The sequence below is a fragment of the Macadamia integrifolia genome, chromosome 2 (assembly GCF_013358625.1).
Source record: "Macadamia integrifolia cultivar HAES 741 chromosome 2, SCU_Mint_v3, whole genome shotgun sequence".
Taxonomy (NCBI): Eukaryota; Viridiplantae; Streptophyta; class Magnoliopsida; order Proteales; family Proteaceae; genus Macadamia; species Macadamia integrifolia.
Window position 1 is genome coordinate 11,236,480 of NC_056558.1, and position 25,675 is coordinate 11,262,154.

The window sequence follows — 25,675 nt, forward strand, 5'->3', positions numbered from 1 at the left end:
TTTTTTTTTTTTCCTTCTTTCTTCTTCTTCCTCCTAATCCTCCAACCACAAAGAAGGTTGGGTCTTCTTCTTCCTTCGGCTGTACGCCTTGATGTCCCCATCAGCTATTCATCCAAAAAAAAAAGAGAAAGTACAGATGTCAAAAATGAATCATGTTCATTTTCACCTTGTATCTTTGTGATTGTCGTGCTTTGCACCAGATGGTATATTGAATAGTGACAGAAATTACTTGATGTATGAGGAAACTCCATCCAATATCATTGAATTTGTAGGTTGCAGCCGTTGAAACTGTCCACAAGTGCACCCTTTTTTTTCTCCTTTCCTTTCTCCTCCCTTGTGCGGGGCAGGAGTCGGAAAGGTTGGCATATTTTCTACAGATACTGGTGTTGAAATAATGATAATTCTCATCTTGATTATGAGGAAGTATAAATCTGTTAATTTTCCTGTTTATGTCTGGACTGTAATGATAGGGAAGATAGATTTGGCGATGTTGTTGCCATGTGTGTACATGTTGCAGTGGCTTTTCTTAATGGATGAAGTACTCATTTTGAGCTTAATATATTATTGAATAGCATTGCTAGATTTCCTTTTTTTACATTTTTTCTTTGATCTATGTTATAAATGGCCTTCTAAGGTATTTTATGTGCTTCTTCGTTGGCTTTTCTAAGCATGTTGGTATTTTATTTGTTTGCTTTGATAAACTGGAAAAGAGTAAGAGCAGGGAACTTGTCCATACTAAAGCACTTGATGGTGGTGTATCCATTCTTGCCTTGAAGTTGCTTGACAGTCTGAAGAAGCAAGCAAGGTAGCAACACTAGTTGATTCCAGAAAGAGAATAAATTCCTGTCTTTCGATCTCCTTAAACCCTTTTCTTCCCGGCTTCACCAATTGATTGTTCTATAATGATTGTTTCAGTTTGTTTTAGGTGAATAGATTAATTTTAGCCCTCCAACTCTCAAACACCCTCCACCTTTTCCCTCTTTCAATTTCTGTAAGAGAATTGATGTTGCTGCTTAATTTTTTCAGGACTTATCTTTGTCTTCCTCAACGAGTCTTTATTGGCCGAGCAAAGTCTGGTGAGTAATTTCTTCTCTTCTATCATCCTCCTTTGTAACTGTAGCTGTTGTTTTTGTGTGTGTGCATTTTTTGGTTCCTTGTTTTGAAAGTGAACTCATCGTATTTGATGTAATGGCAGCCGAATCCAGTGCAGATGGATCTATTAGTTTTCGAACAGTTCCCTCAGCTCTGCTGATTGCAGAAAAAGAAGAGGCTAAAGCTGTCTTGACCTTGTTCTTGAAAAAGCAAGGTTTGAGCAATGCAATTGCAACAAGGATAACCAACAAGTCAGACCTCTTCATCGACCACCTTGTGTCAAGGCTCCATGCTGTCCATAAGTCCCGATATCTAGTAGGTTGATTTCTAAAACACATCTTTTACCATCAACCATACTAACGAGAGACCTGATGTCCCAATTTCCTAGAACTCAATCTGATCTGATTCTCATTGCCATTACAGGAAGAGAGCTTACCACCCTTGAGATCAGGGATGCTCTTATCCCATACCTTGAATCCTTCCTTGAAGAACATGGAGATTTTCTGGTTACTATGGTTGAAAACTTTCCAGACCCACCTGGGAAAGAAAGGCCTATCAGTGCTGCTTCTCCAAGCAATTCAACTATCGATTCCGTGAAATTAAAGGCTATGGCACAAGTGAGTGACATAAGCCCTGGGGGGCAGCTTCCTCCAAGAGTAATCTACCTCTTGGATCTTGGGTTGGAAATGGAACAGATCAAGGGAATGACCCGCAGGTTCCCAGCTTTTGTTCACTACAGCTTAGAGGGGAAAATCAAGCCACTGGTTGAGTTTCTGCTCAACTTTGGTATACCCAAATCGGCCATCCCCACCATCCTTAATAAAAGGCCTCAGTTGTGTGGTATGAGCATCTCTGAAAACCTTATACCTACAATGACCTACTTGGAGAATTTGGGAGTGGACAAAAGCCAGTGGGCAAAGATAATACAACGCTTCCCTGCGCTCCTCACTTATAGCAGGCAGAAGTTGAAGGCAAGCATAGATTTCTTCAAGGAGTTGGGCCTTTCTGGAGAAAGCATAGGGAAGATTCTCACACGCTGCCCACACATCATAAGTTACAGTGTTGAAGAAAATCTACGGCCAACAGCTGAGTACTTCCAGTCAATGGGTGTCGATGTTGCTGTTCTACTGCACCGCTCACCACAGACATTTGGTTTAAGCATTGAGGCCAATTTGAAGCCCGTGACAGAGTTTTTCTTGGAGAGGGGATACAGCATGGGGGATGTCAGAACCATGGTCTCGAGATATGGAGCTCTGTATACTTTCAGCCTTAAAGGGAATTTGATACCAAAATGGGATTTCTTCATAACCATGTATTATCCACGGTCAGAGCTTCTTAAATTCCCTCAGTATTTTGGCTACAGTTTGGAGGAGAGGATTAAACCAAGGTATGCTCTTGCGCAAGAACATGGAGTAATTTTGTTGTTGAACCAACTTCTCTCTCTTTCAGATTCTCAATTTGAAGAAGCCTTGAAGAAGAAAATGAAGAAAAGGCTTGATGGCCAGGTTCCTGATAGTGCAACAGATGGTGATCATCTTGATTCACAGATGGGAGGACTTAAAATATAGTGTGTAGATCTGAACAACTGTATGTGATACCCTTCTAGTTAGTAATATTTCTCTAATTGTATCCCTTTTTTTTTCTTCCTTTGGGGGAAGGGGTGAATGTAATTCGTGGGTCAAATTGGATGTAATTCTTTTGATTCACAGAGTGTCCTTACATCAAATTGGATATTTTGTTTCAATTCATTCTCCCAGGCAGTCCCATGTAAATGGCTCTCATTGCTATTGTAAATTATAAGTCCCTAACCTTGCCTTTTTTGGTTGGGAGGCGTGGAGCATCATATTTGTCCTTGAGGGATGTCAATGAATGGCTACCAGAAGAAGAGGAAGACGAAGGCATTTCAAAGTTACCAGTTACCACCTCCCATTCTCTTCTGATATTATTTCCTTTTGGGCATTGGAAAGATGAAAGTTTTGTCCTCCTTGGGTCATCCTAATCAAGGATATATCATGACCTCACTTGTGCTTGAGAAGGCCCACCTTTGAGATTGGAATTTGTAAAGGAAGAAAAGATCCATAACCTGATGCGAATCCTGCTTTTACAGGAAAAAATTACTGATGATCCCCTTAAAACCCTCCTCAAGACATGAATTTACTTTTGATGTCTCCATTGTTGCTGATCAATCTTTCAGGTTGAAACCATCCTCCATATGCACTCGCTCTCCATTGTCAGACCAGGTCATCATTTTGTGTGTGTGTGTGTGTGTGTGTGTATATATATATATATATATATTTTTTTTTGATACTAAAAGCAGGTCATCTGGGAGCTTCTAAAGATGCCCATCGACTAATGACTAGTAACTGTAAAAATAAAAAAACACTGCAGTCTATGAAGCTGTCAATGTTGGAGCTTTGGAGGGTGCCAAGTTAATGGTGGAAGGGAGGCATATCTAGTTGTTACACCCAACCTGCTTGGAGAGACCTCACTGAACTGTAGAAGCATATGATGTTTTATACTTTGAAACCAAAGCCATTATGACAAGGAATGCTCTTTAGCAAGAAGTTTCAAGCTAGAGAGATTTCTTTCTTATATTGAAATCAGATAATTTAAATGCCATAGAAGGTCCTTAGACATTTTGTTGTGGTTAAAAAAAAAAAAAAAAAAAGAACCTTAAGCCACTTGTAATCTTTGGATTGGAATGGAGAATGGTATTTTCAATTTCGTACAATAAGAAACAGAAGTTGATGACAAAGCTCATCTGCCCAAGAATCTATATCATGGTGGATAAATAGATTCTGTGTGTCCAGGGTGACGAAAAACTCTCTTTGTAAATAGTTCTTCGGTCATATTCAGTCATGTTAAAGTTGTGTTGCGAAGGAAGCTAAATCTACCAGAAGCAGCTCTCTCTCTCTCTCTCTCTCTCTAACCCCAGTTCTGTTGTACTGATCTTTCTTCCTCTATCTCAGGAGGTTAAACCCCATATTGGTTTGGTCAATAATATAAAAAAAAAAAATTAAAAACTATATATAGCGAAAAGTGAAAATATATAATCATAAAAATAAAATAAATAAAAAAAGGCTCAGCATACAACATAGTAAATATTTTCTTGTTTTATAAAGTTTTTCTTCACCCAAAAAAAAGGATGATATTGGGCTGACCCAATGAACCCCTCGTAGTAGCCCACCGAATAACCTTTCTCCTTCCACCAAAAAAATAAATAAATAACCTTTCCCCAAATTAAAGAAGGCTCCTAGCGAACTTCATTCTTCACAGTCTGCCTCCCAGCACATGAGAGGGTCTATGTGAATGAAGGCCTTCACTTATCTCATTGGTAAAATTCAACAAAAATAAGTGAGGAAAGTAAGTTTAACCCAAGGTTTCAGAAAAAAGGGAGTTGATTTCCAATACTACAGCATGCTGGCTACATAATATTTGGCCTGTGGCAGGTTAAAAGGGCCTGAAATTTCGTTCTGCTCACATGTCAAATTTCAACCAAAACCGAATTGATTAAGTGAAATAAAAGTTATGAAAAATGAAATTTACTGAAATAATAGATGGAAAGGAAGAAAATATCAATTCAAGCAAGGTTTATGATTGAATTTGCATGGGAATTTGACACTTGGCAAATTTAATGAGTTCCCTAGATAATTTTATGAATTGCCGTGTCACTCTTTCATGTCGCCCAACTAGGCAGATCTCAATGATAACTGGTACTGTTCAAATTTTTTTTTCTTGGCAGAGAACACAATCCACCAAAAAATTAACATGAAAAGCAGAGTTTTCAGTCCTTCCATCAACCATGGAGGAAAAAAAATCCAACTATACAAAATGAAAACCCCTCCTAAATCGCATAATCTGCCACAAATGTGCAGGGTTAGTTACCCATCTTAAAACCTACACAAATTTAGCGCAACAATCTCATGAGTCCATAACTAAAGATATTTTGGTTGCTTTCCAAGGAAAATGAGTAGGAAAGGAAAGTGAAGAAAGGCTTCCTTCTTCACATGGAAGAGAAAATTTTAGGGATAGATTGTCCCAGAGATGGATTTTCCTTGCCTTGGAAAGACAATAATAATAATAATAATTATTATTATTATTATTATTATAATTGGGAACGATTACCCAATCTTCCTGGGAAAGCAACGACTTCACAAAAATTGACCAAAGCATGGGAGATTGAGAGGGATGTTACCCATCTCCAGAGCCAGCTTCCCTATCATTTACTAAAAGAAAAAAATAGTCAGATTGGTTGCATATCAATGTTCATTCAAGTTAACTTCTGCAGATATAGATCTTTAACACATGGTTTAGATTTTTCACATTAAATTTCAGACTAAAATTCAAACATAAACTCTTTTGCATATTTGTATATATATATATATATATTTTTAATCTTTAGGTGCCTTTTTCTTAGTAAGTTTTCTTTTCATTATATTTTCAGGGGTAAAATTTCCTACAGAGGCAGTGCAAGAAAGAATCTGCACATTATGAACCATGACAGGTTAGAAAATGATGTCATACATATGTCTACATGAGACTCACATTATCAGAATTAGTGAGAGTTTCAATGTGGGCTGAGCCCACTGCTTAACGATGTGAAAAGGATACAAAGGAATCTGTTCAAGGGTTTTTTTTTTTTTCCCCCAACTTCACTATCTTCAATTGCCATTTAGCCAAAACTTGACGCTGACCATGTTAGGCAGGAATAGTCTGCAATTAAGTATCAATAACGTGATCCCTTACTAATAGAAGCAGGTGGAGAAGAAAAAGATATACTCTGTAATAATGATCAGTACAAACAAATACATTACAGTATCCAAAACCGAAGGAGCAAAAATAGTAAAACTCCACAGGGAAAAAGATGAACTGTGGACATTGAAGGGAGGAATAAAATAAGCAGATTTCAAGAAATACCTTGAAATCCAATTTGTTTATAAACGAGGAAAACTATTCATGGAACAGCAATCCTTATATACAAACACCACGCTTTCCTCCCTCTACTACTGCAGTTTTGACAGATCAGAACCGAACTATTGCTCAAACCACTGATGGGGAAATCACCGATCGGGATGAGTAGGTGTGGACGGCTACCCACCAAGAATGCATGGTAATTATCTCAACTGCCGATCAAAATAGTATGTAGTCTAATATTTATATCCTGAACTAGACTGTGGTGGTGCAGGTGGCAACCGATTCGGAGTCCGACGGCTGCCAGAGTTTGAGCCTGAGCTTGCATCACCATTCTGGGCTGGGTCACTGTACCGCCGGCTGTGACCATTGGATCCATACCTAGAATCACCATATGAACTGGAGCGGTCAACCGATCCATTTGCTGCGGCATCAAATGCCGACCTCCATTCATCACCTCCCGAACCACCAGCTCTAGGGCTGCTCTCTGCTCCCAGAAAAATAAAAAAATATAAGAAAGTAAGTCTCAACGATAAAAGCTGAAATCCACTAGTGCATTGCCAGTCTTTGGTAAATGAGTGCACTGCTAGTCCAAAGACTCCAAACCGAAGGTTAACGGGTATTTGATGCATCAGAATGCATAGTTGGCATTCAAAACCTCTTGACAATGATCCTTAAATTTGGTATGGTTTAGAGTTCTACGATGGAATCTGAAAGAACATAAAGCTGAAATCACACTTAGACCAGGATCTGATCTGTCAAACTGGGTATCAACATGATCAGAATAGGACTCAAATTTTCCGGTTAAGTATACTATGAAGATGACCACCCTAAAGATGCTAAAATCTTCGAAAACAGATACAAGAAAATAGATGAACCTAGATTGCTGAAATTTCAAGCTATGTCCAAGAACTTGAGATGTTAGGGGAAAATGAGATCCAAGAACCAGAACTCGAATTTACTCTAATAGATCACAGAAACTCAGAATTGTAGATCAACTAATGAGCCAGCAAATATAGATGATGAACAGAATGGATGGCGAAATGAAGTATTAGTGAGTAAATTCAACAGGTTGATGGAAGAGAGAGGAACAAGAGATCAATAACAGAGTAAGAATAAGATAAAACAGAGAAGAAGAATGAGGAAGGATCACACTGGATAAGAGCAGATCAGGGGGAGGAAGGAGATGCCTGTAAGCCAGATCTGGAATACCAGTCCACGTATACACAGCTCAACAATTCGAAAACTCAATTCTATTACTCAAAAATGTGCTAACACATATAATGGCTCTTAAAATTCCTAACTTATATTTGGACGACGACTTCTTTCCCCACATCTGATTCGGAGGACTCAGGATAAACAGGTGTGGTGGCTCCAGTTCGTATTCTTGTGTCTAGGTCTCCATAATGGATCATGTTAATCCATCTAGTCTTTTCCATTGCAACTGCATCCATCGAGTTATAGCTTCAATCCCAAGATACCCTTATATGTCGCTGAGATGGCACATATCTTGTAGGAGACTCTGGTCAGAAGCAGATTACTCTTTGGAGAGGGTGGAACAACCTTATTCACAATTGAGGAAGGAATAAATGGAATGGAGATTCCTCTTCAGCAGAATAAATGTGAAACACTTTTTTAACGTTTTGCTAGGGCACAGACAACTAAATAGAATGGGATTGCTGAAAAGGGTTTGTCTAGCCAACGCAAATAGGTACGTTTAACTGAGTAGAAACACTAACCAAGGTGAGGTTGGGTCTGAAGTGCCAGGGACAGCCAAGGCAGTAACACCACTTAAGGTGGGGAAAAAATAAAAAAGAGATGGTCAAAAGGGCAGCACTGACAAAAAACATACACGAATTTTTTTTAAACCTGAAAATATGCTTTACAGAACATGTATTTTATGCAAATAAAACCTGAACTTTTTTTATAGATGATATGTGTTATAGCATCAACTCATAGTACCTGCTCCACCACCATTGGACCAGCTGGAAGCAGCAGCTGCTCGATTGTCATGGACACTAAGCTGACGTGTGAGTTTTGAAAGAATAGCGGACTGTTTCTGATAGCGCTCCCTCCTACGCTTCACATTCTGGTCCTCCAGGAGAAGTTCTTCAATCCTCACAGTGCTTTGGGCACTGGTGACATACAGAAAATAGGCTCTATTATATAAAGTGTTCATCTCAGAAATGAGTTGAGAAGAAACATTAAAACAGGAAAATGCTCAAGAACGGTGACCTGATAGAGCTGTATAATTGATTAAGCATGTCTTCTTTCGCTTTCTCCACTTGGCAAAGAACTACTGCCTACCCAACCAAAAAAAGTAGTCAGATAGGGTATAAGACCGACCTATACAAATACCAGAGTGAAAAAAAGTAAAAGAAAGCATTTAGCAGATGATATTGGCTTACTTTAGGAACATTAGCAGCTAGACTATTCAGAACTGCTTCTACATAACCACGTACTTCCTGAGACATCCACCGGAGCTCTTCTTCTGGATCAGCTGGTCTTCTGACCATTGTGTCCTGAATATTAGCAAAATCAGCAAAATGTTATCCATCATTACTAAGAAAATTCTTAAGAACAGGTGTGAACTTGATACATGCAATAAACAATGATAAACAATTTACAAGCAGCAAAAATGAAATTGTAGAAAATACAGCCCCAAAACTAGGGGTGTCAATGGGCTGTGTTGGGCAGGGTTTCTTAAAACCCAACCCAACCCTATGCCCACGCCAGGCCCAGCCCAGCCCAGCCCAGCCCAGCCCAACCCTAGGTCAGACTGGGATATCTCAACCCAAGCCCAGACCTGTTGGGCTCAACCTAACCCGGCCTGGCCCTTATTGATCCTGAATGGTGGGCTGGGCTGGGTCGGGTTAGCCCTAAGCAGCCCCTGTATATTATCATTTGGATGACAGAGAGACCATTAATCCACTCATTCCCAAATTTTGAAAGCCAACAATGTATATTAAAAACGGAAAAAATAAGGACACACGTGAGTGGTGTGATTATAAAAGGTGTTGATAGTGAATGGAGACATTTAAAAAAGTATACATTTTATATATGAAGTCATATAATATATTTATTGTATACAATAATATAATGTATGTACTATATACATAGGTCGGGTTGGGCCGGGTTGGGCTCAGCCAAAGGCTCAACCCAAGCCCAGCCCAGGCCCTGACCGAGCTAAGGGTCGGTTTGGGCTGGCTGGGATTTTTTCACACCCCTACCAAAACTGTAAGAAAACAAAGAATTGAATCATTACGAAAATGGAAACTACATATTTGGTAGCTAATATTCACCTCTATGGGATTACAGAATCAGAATGAAATAAAAATTGATATCAGACAAGGCTGAGCTGTAGTAGTGAACTAGTGATTATTCATGAAGAAGCAATTCAATAGATAATAACTTACAAGAGAACCATCAGAAAGACTTTGTCGAATGGGTAGACCAGATTCCCCCTTGCCCAGACCCCTGGAGGGCTGTATGACATTTCCTATTTTGTTCATCCACTCAGTCTTATCAGCAGTGCTTTCAGCCTTTAATAAGACAGCACTGTGAGCTGCAAAGTCCACAGAAATTGAGGATTGTGAATATAAATTGGAAACGAGCAAATAATGGGGATATGGTGAGGGGCAGAAAAAGCCTACTAGAAGAAAAATACTATGAAGCGAGCATACATCGCATACCTTTCATAACAGTCTTATATGGAACCTTGCTAGTTATCTTGAACACAAGGCTAGGTGCTTTATCTGGTCCATTTGACTTTTTATCCTTGGAGCTTTTTGATGAAGATTCTTCTTCATCTGAAACCTCTTCTATATTACATTCCTGCTCAACATACACAATTTATGCAGATATAAGAAAATAAGCATAAGAATTTTTAAAGGACTTTAGTTTTGATCTTAACAGCATACTGAACAACCATGCAAACAGACCAAGGAAAAATAAATGCAAATTCAGCCATTTGATACTTATGAACTGCATTTAAGGGTGCTACAATGTGATGGAAGGCTAGTTTAGCCAGTACACATATATGTTTCACTATATTACAACATGGTAAGATACAGTAAATTGCATGAATACAAAGTAAATAGTAAGCATCTACGTGCTCATGCCATTATCTACAAAATTAACTGCTTTTGGTGCCAAACAGAGGCTTCCAGTTATGACAGGACAGTGAATGGCGTTTTGAAGCACAACCTCACTATTCATTAAGAGTATGTCCAATTACTCAAAACTATCCAGTCCCCCCAAAAAAAAAAGACCCAAACTATTTCAAATATATCACAGAGCTTGATACCTCCAAGGTGATGACACCACGGAAATGTCTTTCCTCTTGCTTTTTTGTGTATCCAAGCTGCACAATAGGTTGAGGTCAAATTTCAGCATAAATAAACACCAACTACCATCTATATTGAAGATAAGACCAGAAATGTAACCAAGAAACTAAATTGTAATGATCCCTGAAGCCAGTTGCATTAGCATTTTACCAACCTTGCCACTTTTCTCATTCAAAACAAACCATCGTCTGCTCCAGCCATTAGTTTTTGCACTTTTCTTCAATAAAAAGCCTGCAGATATATAGAAGTTAGTGACAAGCAATAAATCCAGACTCGCATGCATAATTCAACGATCTCCAAGGTCAAGCTGTATGTCGTTGTATATCAGAGAGAAAGTAAACAAAGCTTTTCTCATCCACCGCTGAGGGACCTGAGAATATATGGAGGAAATTGTTCTGAGTTTTTTTTCCCCCCTTTTCCACCAAGGGCTTATGATGTTGGTAATGAGCAATCCTAGGCAGTTGCTGAACCATGTTATGGTTTTTATCAATAGCAAAGAACTCTGAAGCTGCTGAAGATCAAGATCGGTTTCAGAGTAATCATGACACGGATTCTGACCTGATCATTTGTCATTTTTGATGAATAATTTATTAGAGAAGGATTAAAGCAAACCTAATTCAATAGTACAGACAACCATATACTACAATAACAGCAACAGAGGATAGCCACCAAGGCCCAACCCAGACCCACAGACAATATCAGGGCAGGAACCCCTTTCATTCAATATCCTCACCAATAAAAGGCTCAATATAAAATGCATCCCAACCGACCCTTCCCCAGCAAACGTATCTGTCTTTGAATTGCTCGGTCTGAGATACAAATGAAAGGAAACATTCTCAGAAGCAGCTAATGCTCTCACCTTCCTAATCACATGAAATTATCTCCAAAGGAGGACAATGTGATGATACTGGCCACATTATTTATAAGAACGCCAAATCCATGACTTAAAGATTTGGACATCAAAAGGAAGGAAAAGATAAATAAAGTCGCTAGCAACAAGTCAGATTATTACAGCAGAGGTGTTCGAACCATATTTGAAAAAGATGACACAGATGCCATCAAATCTTCAATTGGCATCCCCCAAAACGAATTAGGGAAAGAAATTCAACCTGTTCTTCCTCAGATGGAAGCGTTACAGTGTCAACTTCTTTAAACATGCTGAGATACGAAAAACTCAGAAAATGATTGTTCCTCTTTGAAGGTTGCCATTGGCTTTTCTTTTTTTTTTCCCAATTTTTGGTTGTTCCTCTTTTGGGGTTGAAATTTTAGCTTGACGTTTTTCAAGTTTTAGCTCTCGTGCTTTGGGTTGTTTCCTTCTAATTTTTTGGCAAATCTCCTTCGTTTCTTAGGCTCAACATCTTGATTTGTCAGAATGTTTCCCTTTGTTTCTTTTTTTTTTTCGGCTCTCATCTTCACCTTTCCCAATCCAAAAATAAAGAAACGTCAACGCTTGCTAGATCTTGGATTGAGAGAATTCCCATAAACTACCCAATCTATTGAGTACAGTTCATGTACAAACCTGCTGTTATCTCCCCACCAGGTCCGGCAGTCTTCAGAGCAGATGTCTCTTGTCCATCCTTCTCTGATTTTTCAGTTTTTTCGGACTTCTCAGGCTTTTCTTTCATTGATTTCAAGCTTCCCCCAGATTGTTGAACTCCTGTTTGAGGACTAGTTGCCTAGAAACATAGAGCATGTAATTAAAGGAATGTATTAAACCCAAAATATTAGCGAACATCAAAACTTCAAGGTCTTGAAAGAAAAAATTAGCATCTGATGAGGTATCGGCTTTCTACCATTCTTACAGATATTATCAGCTAAGGCAATAAGATAAAGAGGAAGGCCCCATACCCTGTTTAGTATGGCTTGCTCAGCCTCTTGCCCTTTCTTTGATGATCGATTCTTCACCTCTTCCTCACGTCGCTGCCTATCCATCCTAGTGAAAACAGATACTGATGAATCAAATACTGAAGAATTCCACAGCACACACAATAACAGACAACTAGGCATAGATAGGTAAGGAAGTTATAAGATACAATTACAATAAGACGCATATCTAGTATTGTTACAATAGAAACAAATGCCTACCCAGATACTCACATGCACAGAGAGAGAGAGAGAGAGAGAGAGAGAGAGAGAGAGAGAGAGAGACAACACAATTTAAGACCATCAGAGATAAAATGTTTTCACAACTATAAGGCTTTCTTCACATGATATGGAAGGGTCAAAACATTCAAATTATTTATATATGTGAATCTCTATAACTACTTTGCATGAATTCTCTTTTTTCTTTGGTGACGGTTTGCATGAATGCTCTTGCATTATATCTGGTTTGGAATAGTCTAAGATTATGCATTCATATGAGTGGGTAGTAGTTATATTTAATACAAACACATTTGGGTAGTAATAGCAGTTGTGGTAGACTAATAGTAACCAAAGTAATGGGATGGTGGTACCATGCATCTCCTTGCCATGTTGCTATTAGAATCTGCATCCAAAGGTGTTGGACATGGGTGCAGCTCCAACTTTTAAGTGTCCAGGTGACAATGACATAGACACACTGCTGAAATTTCTTAATTTCTTCTATTGCGGAGGATCCACTTATGTCTCCTTCCAAGGAACCTTGAAGCATCCATTTAAAGTAGTACTGATACCAAGGTTTCAAAACATGGAATCGGACATTGGATCGGTCCATGCCAAAAAATCCCAGAATCGGGCCTAAGATCTGAAAACCCAACTATTCAAGACCCTTGAATTGGCCATATTGAATCCGCCAGAATTGGGATCGGTGACAGGCAATGCAATCCGAATTGCCGAATTCCCAATTCCTAAAACCATGACTAATACAAAAGAACTATTTTTTTCCTTTGTTATGTTTCCTTCTCCTAGTAAGTTCAGGACACCATTAGAAAAATCAAGCCTGGGTCCCACTTGAGGAGTCAGTATTGCTGCTTTCTTATTTAAGTTCTTCTGGGTTTTAAGTTGACATACAATATCTAGTATCTTCAACAGCTGAATAATATTATAGGTTTAAATATTTCTTATAAATTGTGATTTATCAGCTTCGGTAAATCCTCTGCTTTCACTATTAATAATATTTGAAAATACTCTTTATAGCAAGTTTAATTTAACAAATACTCTTTTACTATGTTTTCTCTTTCTGCATCATATTAGCAGTTTTCATTGGGAGTTAGCTTTTTTAATCCTAGTTTAATTCTGAGTTGGCTTTGAGTCTAAATCGGACTATTTGTTAGAGTCTACAGGTAGTCTTGTACCTATGAGAACAGCAGATTTTTAACATATTTTTTACTGGTGAAAGACTTCTCTCATGACTCAAAGAATGGTTCTCTTTTCATAGATTGGACAGGCCATATCTTCGTTGCAACTAAATGGAATTTTTTTTTTACCATTTCCATCAGTTCTGTTATAATTGGTTGCTGAATTCCTTTTTTTATCTCTGATAAGTTGGGTGCCAAAATCTATTTGGTGCTATAATCTTCATGCAAATCATTTTGACAGTTCAACAAATAAAAGAAGAGGTTTTCTAATTGATGAACATTTTTTTTTTCTTTCAGATTCTAGTATTTCAGATCTTAGTCTCTCTCTCTTGTTATTACTTATATGGCCGTTTGATCACTGGAAAAAAAAAAAGGAGCATCAACTTGGTGATATTTTGCCGAAATTCGGCATTTGGGGGGGTTTTGGAAACGCCAAAACGAAACGAGATTTCGAACCTTCACTTTGATATTGGCTTGAATTAAGTACACCATCTTGTGACACCACAACAAAGTGACCAACAGATGGCAGCCTCCTCCATACCACAAAGCATACATCTACTGGTCAGATCAAGGTATAAAAAATCAGAATCGGATATGAAATTGACCTCCGTCGGTTCTGATCAGACCATCCCAGACTCGGCCAGTAATTGGTCAGACTCCTCTAGACTCGGACGGGATCAGTCTATGTAGAATTGGTTATGGGGTTCCAAGTCACCTAGGCATTAGGGTTCATAACACCAATAAAACAGAATCAGAGAGAAAGGAATAGAAACCAGCAAACAGAGAGAGAATTTAAATAGGTGTAAAACAAGCCTGACGTGGCCATAAATCTTGTTGAGTACACTGTTAGGTATAGAGAACAAACTCTACAAGTCTAGTTCAGGTCCGACGGATAGATCCCACAATATCAGGTAGTCACGAAAAATAGCAGGCTGCCAAATCAAGTCAGAAAATAGAAAGTAAAGCAGAAATAGAATTAGTAACTAAAAGATTTAAAAAGTAGCAAATTGGAACTGAGACACAATTTAGAAATAGAACAGAGATAGAAGATAGGTTCTGAAACCAGTACACAAAAATAGAAGCTCAGATTTAGAAGCTTTCAGAAATAGCAACAAGCAAAAAACTGGGAACAGAAATCAGAAACCAGGTTAAAAACAGGAGTTCAGAATGATATTAACAGATTAATAGACTATGAAGCAAACTAAGAAGGTGAGAAGTAGCTAGTTGCAGGGTAGGGAAGAAAGTACAGAAAAATGGAAACTAAAGAAGCAAATAGAAATATGTTTAATTGATGCAAGGACTCTGGTTTTGAAATCAGAACCGGAAAATAGAGTAAACCCAAAAACAGAGTAGTGAAACTGAAGATCAGATGGAGCAGAAACTAGTTTAACAGAATCAGAACTAAACTCAACAGAACAGAGTTAGAACTAGTATGCACAGGAACTAAGAATGCAGCAAAACTGATCTGATGCACTGAAGATAGAAGAAACGAAATAGAAGATGATAAGAGGATATGAATTAAGTCCCACCTGGTCCTTGACTGGAATCCCAATAACCAGCTTTGCCATCCCAAGAATGCAGAAAAACTGATCTAATTCACTGAAGATAAAAGAAAAGACATAGAAGACGATAAGAGGATATGAACCAAGTCCCACCTGGTCCTCGACTGGAATCCCACCAGCCTACTTAGGCGTCCCACCAAGGTCTTCACTTCATCTCACAACAAAGGAGCTCTGAATCTCACAGAACTAACAAGCAGAAGCTATGTTTTGAATCTCAAAATTGTGAGGCAGCTGTATTGCCCCTTCTCTTTATCTATAGAACTAAGAAAATGATAGAAATAGAAATCTCTCCATTTGCAGGCTAAAGAAGTCCCATACTCCCATTACAACTTAAGAAAGTTTCTAGAAACTCTTAAGAAAATAGAAACAAACACCTAATTTTGTATAGGCTTCCCATTCTTCATATTTGGGCCTATAGAATTGGTCCATTGCCAGAGAAAACCAAAAAATGCTAAGCTCATGGCCTGTTGAGTTAAAAAACTGAACCAAGCCCAAAACAGTAGGCTCATCTTCTTCTCTTCCTGATGGAATTCTGCTTCAATTGGGTTTAATTAGAATCGTTTCAGTCTCAATTCCAATCTGAGTTTTAAAACTATTGATCTAGTGAATGCCCAAGCTCTGAAACTTATCCACCAGAAGCAATCTACAAAGGGCAAGAATTGCATAAAAGCTTATACTCAAGGAGGAACTGGTTGTCCCCAAAGTTTTACTAAGAGAAAGGACCTCTCTCCTAGACTGAAGAGTACTTAAATACTTTTTTATGAAAAAATGATCCCATTGGTAGTTTTCTTCCATCTTCCTCCACCCCCTTTGCAAGGTTCCTACCCTTGTTCCCAAATTCTCTCCTCTTTCAAAATTCTTACATGATTTATTACATTATCATTAAGATTTTCCATGCAAGATATTGGAGGATGAGTAGATGATTAGTTGATTACTGTTTTCAGAAAACCAAAAAGAAGAAAAAAAAAAAAAAAATCTTTGATATTTTAATTCCTTATGTCTAAAAGCATGTAAGCCAGTAAGTGTACTTCCTCCCCTGATTTTATCAATATTCACAGCTCCTGACCAGAATTAGTTGTTACTTTTACATTGTTATGTTTTAAATTTATCTACCTAGAACTCTGAAGACTTGAGGCAACTGTACATTTCTTTGATGTATGACATGTTTGTCAGGTTGAGCACTAGCTAATACAAATACTGGTATTTTCAACACAAGTTCTGGAAGGGTAGGAAATGCCATTTATTGATAGCCCAGCTTAAAGCATGCTGTCAAAATCAACCCAACAGACTCGTGTGAATTAAATAGTAAGACATCCTAGTTCAATATGCATCAGATAGTACTCCATATATTCAACTATTCAAGGTATAAAGGTAAAATAAGGAGGATTGATATGACATAGACAGGCACGCATAGCAGTGAATGAATAGAAGAGCCAAAGAAGAACTACATTTTGTGGTCACAAGACAATTTCAACAATCATGTGAAACATACCTCCTCTGCACCAGACGGATGAAGTGTTGAGGAGGAACGAAAGCACGCTCCATATCAACTAATGCAACTACCATTTTCTTTGCCTCATTCTTAAACCCATCCAATGCAGTACTTGCAATTGCCACAACCTGGTTTTGTTTGCAAGGGGGGAAGTATCAAGATTAAAAAGCATCCATAACAAGCCTTCTCTGGGGGTTAGGCTTTTTTTGGAGGGGTGGGGGGGTGGGGAAAACTTCCAATTACCTCTCGCTTAAAAGGGGGATATCTTCCAAGACCTGGTGTAGCATTCGCTGCAGCAGAAACTATATCTACTAGAACTCGGTGGACCTGTTTCAGTCACACCCAAATTTTTAAACCAACTCAAAACGTTTCAAACGAAGTAGCATATTGAGAGAAGAAAAACAACAACGCAAATCAAGCGCATTCCATGAGATAATTATAAGGATATGAAGTCATCCCAAGGGTTTACAAAGCAAACTCCTTCAGGAAAAATAAGGCCACATTAACACAGTGATTGTAGAGTAAGAACAGCAGTCTAACCTTTAATTTTTTTTTTTTTTGGGATGAGTTTCTAACCTCTATTTAGTTTATTCAAAAGACAATCTTTACAAGAAGAAAGACCAGTAATTAATAGAATGATCCATTAAGACACTGAGAACCTTGGCAACTGCAGCAAATGAGAATGTTTCTTGTCTTTAAATCTTCCTCGTACTGTTCTAAATAGAACTCCCACATAAGAAAGTAATGTTAAATTACCAACACAGAAGAACTGTCCCCAGTAGACTCATTCAGTAAAAAGTGACACTTTCAAGTCAGCAGAATATTTTGGGGAGGTTTAACAGTCCTACAATTTAAAAACCTTCGTTTGATTACTCACCAATAAAATAACTTTCTATTAACCAAATATATGCTGGCAAGCATAGAGATAATGCAGAAGTGTATACATATATAAATAAACCAATAAAGAGAAAGGGGGGGGGGAGAAAAAGGAGTATGAATACCCCAAGTACACTTTTAAATGTTTGAAACAGTGGTGTGAAGGGTTCCTAGCCTCCAACACCCCAGAAAAAAAAAGAAAGGTGGAGGGATGGGGGAAATAGAGCCAAAATACAAACATGCTATCAAGGCATCTACCTCAGGCATGTCGGGGATGAGGTAAAAGGGGAACCTTGCCTGGCATCTAGATGTGACACTGCAATCAGGCACAGGCCCAAGTGAAGCAGGCAGTCTTAGTGTAAAGAAATTACAGTTTTTATATGAATGCCTTCCACAGTATGTACATATATATTGAAAATAAATCCACACTATTAGAAGTATGAATGCATGTATGCATAGCAAATAAATTCAGACAAGCATGGGCCTCAAGTGTTATGATGCCTTGGCACGTTTCTACACACCCGTCCCAAAAAAATTCTTCATCAGAGAATTCAATTCAAAAGAATAAGAGGAAAGGGAGGAAAAAAGAAAAGGCTCCAACATCTGACCACTAAATTTACCTCATCAACACAGAGACGTGATGGTTCTTTTGCCAACTCTAGGACACCCTTTATTAAAGACCGTAAACCTTTTTCAGGTGATATAAGATATGGTTGATAACCATCAGCTTCTAGCACAATCTGCCAAAGTGCAGAAAAAAAAAAGACAGAAATTAATAAGAGCACAGAAACATTCAAGATAGTTAGACAAAACGATGGAATAAAGAAAGAAGAACAGATACCCTTTTCACGTTGTTGATGTCAAAATGTTTGTCTAAGGGGAGCTGCTTGATCCTGTTAGGGAAGTTTCCCTCAAAACTTGCAACAACTTTCCAGCCAGCACCCTGCAAAGAGAATTCATGAATCTCAAAACAAGTGGTACTTGAATTCGTTGTGTGGATCAGGTCTGACTGATTATAATTTTACATCTTTTAAATCTGAACAAGAAAGATACCTAATTGCACTTGTGCATATCAAAGATTTCTGGACTACAACCACTTCCATGACAAACTTCTATAATCCATTCCACAGCTCAAGCTCACATACCCACCCAAAAAATGTTCTGACGACCACAGAAATCAAAATTGTGGCAAGATCAAGTTGAAAGACAGCGTGGTATCTAAATTTTTGGGGAACAGGTAGATCCAACTCCTCGACACATACCCATAACCGAGCTCAGTACCAAACGCTATAACATAGTTCTCCTCCCAAAATTTCTGCACCTAAAAAAGAGTAATCAAATGACTCACACGACTCATCCTTTCAACTAGGTCAGTATGTGTGCTGACTGCTGAACCACATAACCATGGTTCGAAATCTCGGATATTTCGGTATTTTTTTTTTTTTACCGAAACAAAATGGCATACAAATCACGAAAGTACGTCATTTCAGTCATATTGCGGCCCAAAAAATGCACTATTTCATCAAAATTTCGACCATCTCGGTCATTTCGTTTCGATTGTTTCGCTAATTTAGGCTCCTTCAGCCATTACCCCTTCCCAAAATAGCCAAGTGAAACACATGGGGAAAAGTACACTGTTTCAACAAAATTTAGGCCAAAACCACCGAAACACCGAAACAAAACGAGTTCTTGAACCTTGCACATTACTGGGTCCAAAATCCATCTTCACCTACTGAAATACCTCCATCACTGATCCTCCAACTTGCTCAGTAAGTATTTATGTAGCATACCAAATAAACAGGTTCAAAATCTATCCATGTACAGTGAAATACCCCTCACAAATTTGATGATGAATAAGTATCAACTGTATAAAAGGCAATCTCAAAAAAAAATAAAAAACCCCATTCACATGAACAAACGTAGTGGGGAAAGTAACGATTGATAGTGCACTTTCATTTTCCAAGAAAATAGCTGGAAATATTCCGCATAACCATAAATCCTCAAATATCCCCTCCCTTCTCTCTCATTTGACCGTATACCATAGTCGCCCCCAATTTTCTTAGCAAAATCCAAATCTTAACCCAAATTTCATAGAAATCAACCTAACAGTATTGTTTGTTCCATCAGTCAGCAGAACTTTTTCAAATTAAAACTTCTCATTCCCATATCAAACATCGAACTTTCACCGTGATGCTTCAACCAAATTTTTCCTTACTACACGTCCAAACCCTAACCCCTTTATTAGTTAATCCAAAAATAGTTGTATATCATTACTGATTCTCCACTCAAGTACAACAAATGTAGTCAAGAATGACATTTAAAGGCCTTCCTATATAAAATCTCTTCCTTAAATCTGAAGGGGTTTGGAGACTGCTTTCCTCTTTTACAGAACCATAACATTTCCTAGCCTTAATAAGCTGAACTAACAATTTGGTTTCACAAATTAAGCTAATTCCATTGCCACTCATGTGGATTTCTACTGAGCTTGTAAAATTATACTCCTAGTGCCAATAAATAATACATTAAATGCAAAAACAAGACATGAAGATGTAGAACATAAGTAGGTCTTTTCTCCACCAATGCTATATTTAAATAATATCACTTTGAAATAAAATAAAATAAATTTTGCTCACCTCACCGTGAGCAATATGCTGGAGAAATTTATCCTCAAATTCACGGCAAAGCTCCAAAGCAATAGCTCTTGTTCCTTCGGCACTATGAGCCATTTGCTCACCAAGCCTAAACAACTCATCCTCCACCACTTGAGACTTACCCTGAAGCCTGCAAGGTTTTAAAGAATGAAGATGTTAGTCCTAAATTTAAAAATATACATAACAGCTCCCAACCCTATGCATCCACTCACAGGAAGAAACTTGCAAAGGATAAATTCAATTGGGCATCCTTAGCTATTAAAAGTGACTATCGAACAAGAAAAGGATATTCCACATCAACCGAAGCTTGTCTAATCCAAACCAGAGGGTGAAATACGATGAATACAGACCTTCTGTGTCAGCATTGACCATTGATTACATTACAGAAATGATTCTTGGTTGAGAATCTTCTGAAATAATAAAAGAAATGCTAATGACTTTCCATGATTCCTGCGAGGACAGAAATATTGTATATAGGGACGTAACATCCCTACTCTTGCAATAATATTTTACTATTACAAGTTCATCGGTCATGGAGATAAAGTAAATGTAAGCAACACTTGCTTACCATGCACAAACTTTTTATCATAGACTTCCAATGTGGAAGAAGATATTATACATACAGAAGTCACATCCTTAATCTTGTAATTATCTTTCACAAATATACGTTCATTACTCATGGAGATAATAAAAACATAGCACTACTTTCTTACAATGCACAAACATTTAATCAGGCATTCCATAAGAAACAGAAAAGAATATAATATAATACGAAGTTTACGTAGATTGCACATAATTTTTTCAAAGTATGCATTTCATAAATGGAAAAGAAAATTTTGAAGTTGAAAAAGCATATACCCAGATAGCAGATTAGGTAGTCTGATTTTCATACGCTTACGAATCTGGCGAGCAAGGGTGTCCACTAAAGCAACTCTGCCAAGTTTATTTTGAGGGGCCCCAGTAAGAATAGATTTGAGACTCTCACTCTCAGCACGCCAAGCAGTTTCTAAAGAGTTCTCAGAGGCAACAGATCCAGACTGCGCAGAAGCTATGGAGACAGACTGACCAATTAAAGCAACCCATGGAATATCAGATGTATTACGGGGCCCCTGGTTTGTCAGCAGGGCTTGAACAGCAGCAATTATTCTCTGGTCTGTAGCTGCCTGATCTATTTTACTGATAACACCGATAGTTCTAGTACCTACACAGTATATGAGATAAAAGTAATTTTCTAATTCTTCTGGTATATAAGAAATTGAGAAATAGAGAAAAATAAATATCGAGGAATCTATGCAGCATAATAAAAAAATTGAACAAACATTTGCAAATTGTATAAATCGGTAAGGTCAACTGTAACCTACTTTCAGAGTCAAACTCTTTAGCCAGTCTGAGTGCACGAGATGAGGAAATTTCAGCTGCCTGTGCAGCTGGTACAACAACTAGCACAATCGCATCATTGTGTTCCACATACTCACTGATCTGAAATAAAAATTCTAGAAGATAAGACCAACTGTCAAGTGTTTAAAGAAAAATGGTGAATAAATTAACATGAAAGTGGAACAGGAAGAAGCCCATAATCAACAACCAAAAAAAAAAAAAAAAAACATTTAGGAAAGACCACAACATGGAGCATCCATCACGAGAGAAAAATCTGATTCATTAAATTACTAGGATTGAAAGGTCAGAAGATTAGCAGCCACTCACCATTGAATCATCCATAATCCGTTGATCCAATCCAGGCAAGTCAATCAATTTCAACGGCGGAGCTGCAAAAATATTATATCAGCTGAAACGCTAAAGAAGATCATCACATCAAACAAATAACAAAGCATATGCAGACCTATATATGAATTATGCCAAAATTGGACTCTTCACCAGATAGATCACCACATAGTAGGCCATGCAATACTTGTGAACATCCTATATATATGTATTTGCCAACTTTAGTCCAGATTCTGGGGCATGCAAGGCACCAGCATCCGAGCAAGAATTTAGCTTTAGGAAGCTCCCTACACCAAGATAATATTACAACAACGAAAATTCCAGTACTCAAGTGGGCCACAAAACCCACAAGATCCATGACTGAGACAACATAACAGACAAGAACATACAATGTGACCTAAAAACCCATCAATGGCTAACTCCTGAGCCAACTCATTGGCAAACCTCACACGTCAAACAAATAAATATTCGTGGCAACACATTTTTTTGAATGAATAGTTTATTTATCACATACTGGAAAGACAGAAGACTGAGAAGAGTGAAAAAACAAAAGGACCAATACGCTCAGAAATGAACACCAGCCCAAGCACTAACAGAACCCACAACAAGGAAGACAGAAGGGACATTCTCATAAGCATAAAGCTGTCCACAAAACATAATCTAGGATGGAACATGGTTGCTTAACAAGCTCATCGGTTAGCTTGTTTCTCTCCTTGGCATCCAAAAAAGTGAAATATTTGCTAAAGAAGCCGAGGGAATTACACGTCTGGATACATGAGCGAATCTCCTTCAACCATGATATTACTAAAACATGTCTGGCACTCCTAATGATATCCAAAAACTCTGAACAAATTTAAAATTAAAAATCAAATTATAAGCACACAACCAAGTACATAATAAATGGCAATTTATTTCAAACAAATTACTAGTGCAACATATCATGGTGCTAGGCGCATGCAGCATGTGCCTCAGACTAAGGTGTGTGCCTTTATGGCAAGGCATCAAGGCATTCTCCTTGACTCTCACTATGAAGTAAGCTTCATACTCCCAACTCACCGATTTATATTCATTCAGTACTTCATCAGCCACTTGGAAATAACTATTGATAATACAAAGACTGCATGTTTACTCCTCAAGCATGATCAACACCCATCCAGAACTGCATTGTATAAACCTTACGGATTCCCCTCCCCACTTCTGTTTCGAAGGAGTATCAATCCAGTTTGTGGGAAATGCAAACATTGATTGAAAAATTTTACCACACAATACAGTAATAAAGGATCTAACCTGTGCTAGTACGCAGTTTTAAGTATATTTCATCACGGCTCTTGCCAGACGAACCCTTGCTCAACCTGTCTTGTAGAGAATGCCGAAGAGCACCTGTCACAAGCACAAAACAAAAATATGAGAACTACCCAAGCAACGAAACATCAGAAGAAGAAAGAGAAAATATCATGGATGATCCTATTGTAATATGGTCATAGTTGTCAAAGATAGCACTCAAGCGGCAATGCAAGTATTGAGGACCTAGGCAACCAGCCACCTTGTGTGTCAAAGTGCCCAGACCTACAATCCCAGTCATAGGGCCTCTACATGTCAAAAATCTGAAGCATTCCCTCATACCCACAAGTGTCTATAGTAACACTTGAAACCTTCGATATGCTTTATATATTGACCTTCATGCAACAGCATACATAAACCTAAAAAATGTACCCCAGGCTATAATATATGATAATACCTTGGCGCCTTGACCCCACCTAGCCAACACCTAGGCCTCTAGGTGGCATGTTGGCAGCTGGATCTTGGCACCATGACAACTACACTTATGGTAAATTCATAAACCACATCAAACAGAAGTCGCTTAAGACATAAAAAACCAATCAACTACACTAGGATTGCAGTCTGTTAAGAACCCTCACTTGCAGAAACTTGCTGAGATTTATTATCAATTTGTAAGATGATAGCTTTGGTGCTTAAGGAATTATCCCTCTGCAGATCAATACTGATAGGAGCCCGTGTTGCACCATTTTCACCTGTGGGCTGATCAAAAGATTCACGGGAACACAGAGTAAAAATAGCAGGTCATCAAATGAATAGACTCAAAAAGCATACAAAACCATGACAACATGCAACTCACCAGAACAGGATGTCCAATTAAACTGTTCAAAACTGCAGATTTACCAGCACCCTGAAAATTTAATGCACAAGGAAGAATCAAGATTACTACAGCAATACACCACCTCCCAGAAAAAAAAAAAAAGAATAACACAGCATAAGAAATTACCTAGAACTACATTGAACCAAGTCGAAGAGAAAGGAAACAGAGAAAGGCTAATATGCTAGTTTCATTAACCCAATGGTTCAAGTGCATAATAAATTACCACGGAATCCTCTTTTTCTGGGAAATTGTTAGGCTAACTATCTAAATAAAGAGCATGACTTGACTTTAGTACACTCCAATTCTCCCAACAGAGTTAAATCACCTGCCAAATGGTCCTTAATGGTTAAGTCTCATGTCATCAGTTCTGACACGGAGAATATATACGATAAAGTCAGCACCCCTTATCCACTGCTGAATGCTGATCGCACTGCCCATATCATGTACAGCACTCAACAACTCACCCATAAACTGCAAAATCAGCTAGAAGCAGTGGGGTATATACCTAAAAATTGAGCGATCAGGAACTTCAAATTTTCGAATGCATACACTTCTCTCCATTGGTTAATATTACATGCAACACCATTTAGGAATGGCTAGAAGTTCAAAGCTTAAGATCCAGATCCAGTTAATCTTATTATGGATCTATGCAGAATTTAAGATGTAGCTTGCTGACAGATCAACATCAATGAGTTGAAGGAGCACCTGCCTGGTTACAGGGCCAGGGGCAGGTTCCACAGTACACAGGTCCTCAAGGAGATCAAATGAATTCCTTTATCTATAGACAAAAATAATGAACTGCTACAGAATACGATGACATGCCACACCATAGTATCGTACTTTTGTTTCATCTTTCCAATGTGACATGCTTAGCATACCAATAATGATGAAACAGTGATTCCAGTACACTAAACATTACAATTTTCTTGTTTCCTCTGAAATTATTGATTATGTTCTTAACTCCGGTAACTTTACTGGAGGAAACATAAAGACCAAAAGAAAAAAGATATGAATAGTTGCCCCCCAAATAGAACTCAAGGATGAACCAAAAGGGAAAAGAGATACAGACTGCTCACTTCAGTGGTGCATCAACATTTATGACAAGTAGCAAGAAGTTCTTATAGCCTCCATAAATTCAAATAAACAAATAATTTATTCTTAAAATATATATATATATATATCTTAAAACACGTATTCAAAATTTTATCAAACTCAGCATGATAAAATGATTAAAAATGATGATTTGTGAGGAGTAAAACAGTAAAAGTTCAATTATGGAATCGACATAGTGGACAGTAAACTGGTAAGAGAATGGACCATGTCTATTGGGTTGGGGATAGTTGAGAGGCATATCCTTGTGTTCCCTTGGATTCACCCAAACCGTATCCACATCTAGGCATTTTAACTTTGAACATTTGATGATCCTAGGATTTAGAAATTATCAGAGGAGACACAAACATATACAGCCACATGTCACCTTCTTATGGCTAGATGACCAGCATTATGTAGTTCTTTTATTATTTTGTTGTACTTTTATTTAGGACCAAACTATATTATTTATATATATATATATATATATTTTTTTTTTTT

General features: G+C 37.9%; 2 protein-coding genes across 3 annotated transcripts in view; one reads left to right on the top strand and one right to left on the bottom strand.

Annotated features, from left to right (window-relative positions):
* Positions 1–2,864, top strand: part of LOC122072291 (transcription termination factor MTERF5, chloroplastic) — a 19,247-nt gene extending 16,383 nt beyond the window's left edge. Inside the window, exons 3-6 of one of the 2 annotated variants that reach the window (XM_042636879.1) lie at positions 722–805; positions 1,027–1,076; positions 1,196–1,411; positions 1,516–2,864. In XM_042636879.1, the coding sequence (XP_042492813.1) occupies positions 722–805; positions 1,027–1,076; positions 1,196–1,411; positions 1,516–2,660 (1,495 nt within the window). In that variant the 3' untranslated portion in view covers positions 2,661–2,864. The remainder of the gene's footprint in view (positions 1–721; positions 806–1,026; positions 1,077–1,195; positions 1,412–1,515) is intronic. The other variant, XM_042636880.1, reaches the window with a different exon arrangement.
* Positions 2,865–5,851: 2,987 nt separating this feature from the next.
* Positions 5,852–25,675, bottom strand: part of LOC122061670 (dynamin-2A-like) — a 25,837-nt gene continuing 6,013 nt past the window's right edge. The window contains exons 2-22 of the mRNA XM_042625088.1: positions 24,065–24,115; positions 23,847–23,967; positions 23,215–23,307; positions 21,910–21,971; positions 21,567–21,684; positions 21,064–21,406; positions 20,188–20,335; positions 18,396–18,497; positions 18,175–18,294; positions 16,922–17,005; positions 16,679–16,806; positions 12,198–12,282; positions 11,869–12,025; positions 10,504–10,580; positions 10,310–10,366; positions 9,696–9,837; positions 9,420–9,568; positions 8,412–8,525; positions 8,239–8,306; positions 7,966–8,138; positions 5,852–6,490 (exon numbers count right to left, since the gene is read on the bottom strand). Of these exons, the coding sequence (XP_042481022.1) occupies positions 6,240–6,490; positions 7,966–8,138; positions 8,239–8,306; positions 8,412–8,525; positions 9,420–9,568; positions 9,696–9,837; positions 10,310–10,366; positions 10,504–10,580; positions 11,869–12,025; positions 12,198–12,282; positions 16,679–16,806; positions 16,922–17,005; positions 18,175–18,294; positions 18,396–18,497; positions 20,188–20,335; positions 21,064–21,406; positions 21,567–21,684; positions 21,910–21,971; positions 23,215–23,307; positions 23,847–23,967; positions 24,065–24,115 (2,643 nt within the window). The 3' untranslated portion in view covers positions 5,852–6,239. The remainder of the gene's footprint in view (positions 6,491–7,965; positions 8,139–8,238; positions 8,307–8,411; positions 8,526–9,419; positions 9,569–9,695; positions 9,838–10,309; positions 10,367–10,503; positions 10,581–11,868; positions 12,026–12,197; positions 12,283–16,678; positions 16,807–16,921; positions 17,006–18,174; positions 18,295–18,395; positions 18,498–20,187; positions 20,336–21,063; positions 21,407–21,566; positions 21,685–21,909; positions 21,972–23,214; positions 23,308–23,846; positions 23,968–24,064; positions 24,116–25,675) is intronic.